This window comes from Crocuta crocuta, unplaced genomic scaffold, assembly GCF_008692635.1.
Source record: "Crocuta crocuta isolate KB4526 unplaced genomic scaffold, BGI_CrCroc_1.0 scaffold971, whole genome shotgun sequence".
In the NCBI taxonomy this organism is placed as follows: Eukaryota; Metazoa; Chordata; class Mammalia; order Carnivora; family Hyaenidae; genus Crocuta; species Crocuta crocuta.
The window spans coordinates 594,488-595,471 of NW_027527401.1; the positions used below are offsets into that span (position 1 = coordinate 594,488).

At 63.1% G+C, this 984-nt stretch overlaps 1 protein-coding gene across 1 annotated transcript in view; it reads left to right on the forward strand.

Moving 5' to 3' along the window:
• UBAC1 (UBA domain containing 1) overlaps positions 1 to 742 on the forward strand; it is a 15,864-nt gene extending 15,122 nt beyond the window's left edge. Inside the window, exon 9 of the mRNA XM_077753010.1 lies at positions 137 to 742. Coding sequence (XP_077609136.1) covers positions 137 to 252 — 116 coding nt within the window. The 3' untranslated portion in view covers positions 253 to 742. The remainder of the gene's footprint in view (positions 1 to 136) is intronic.
• The last annotated feature ends 242 nt before the right edge of the window (positions 743 to 984 follow it).

Here is a 984-nt window from a genome sequence, read left to right on the forward strand (position 1 = left end):
GGGGACTCTGCGTGCCCTGGGGCTACTTCGGCGCCGTCACAGCCGGCAGAGAGGAAAGCCCATCGGTGGCACTTGTGGCACTTGACCGTGTGCGGAGAGCGGCCTCTGAGCCGGCCTTGCTGTGCTCTCCCCGCAGCGTTTGAAGACATGCTGGACAACCCCCTGAACAGCACGCAGTGGATGAACGACCCGGAGACGGGCCCGGTCATGCTGCAGATCTCCCGGATCTTCCAGACCCTGAACCGCACGTAGGCGCGCGGCCGCTCCTCCGCGCTGCTGGGCGCCTGTCCCGGGAGCCGGCGTGGCCCCCTTCCCACCGCCGGCCAGTCTCTGGAAGAGGGAGGAGCCCCCCCCCCCACCCGGTGCCAGAGCCGCAGGCTGGGGGGAGAAGGGGGGCCGGCCGACCCTGCCCTCCACACCCACCCCAGGTCGTCAGAGCTCCGACCTCGGGGGCCCTTCTCCCGCTCCCGTCTTCTGCTTAAACACGTGTGTGATGGCAGCGTGCAGGCCGGCCGCACCTCTAGCCTCCGAGCGTGTTTACAGGCGCGGCTGCTCCGGGAGGGATCCCCTCCCGCCACCGTGCCCCGCGGGGCTCTGAAAACGCTCCCTGCCCCGACCCGTAGGCGCTGCTTGTTACTGGGAAGAAGGCATGTTTCAGCCCAAAGTGTTAAGTCAGTACTAACTTAAGTAGAGGAAATCACAGATGAGTTTTCTTTAATAAATAAATTCCCTTTTTCCTGTTGTTACAGTATGATTTTAGTGCCGGTGAGCNAAAATGGGTTATGGTTTTGCTTTTTTTTTTTTTTTCAACACTGTTGTTAACTTCCTGGTTAACGCAGTTTCAAGGTGTTTTTCCAGACCTGTCTCCTGAAGCGGCCCCCGCTGCCAGGGCCCGCACCTGGGTGCGCCCGGCCATCGGCCTGGCGGGCAGGGGCCTGGCAGGGGTGGGCTGGCGGCCTTTGCTGCCTGGAGCCTCCGCCTCAC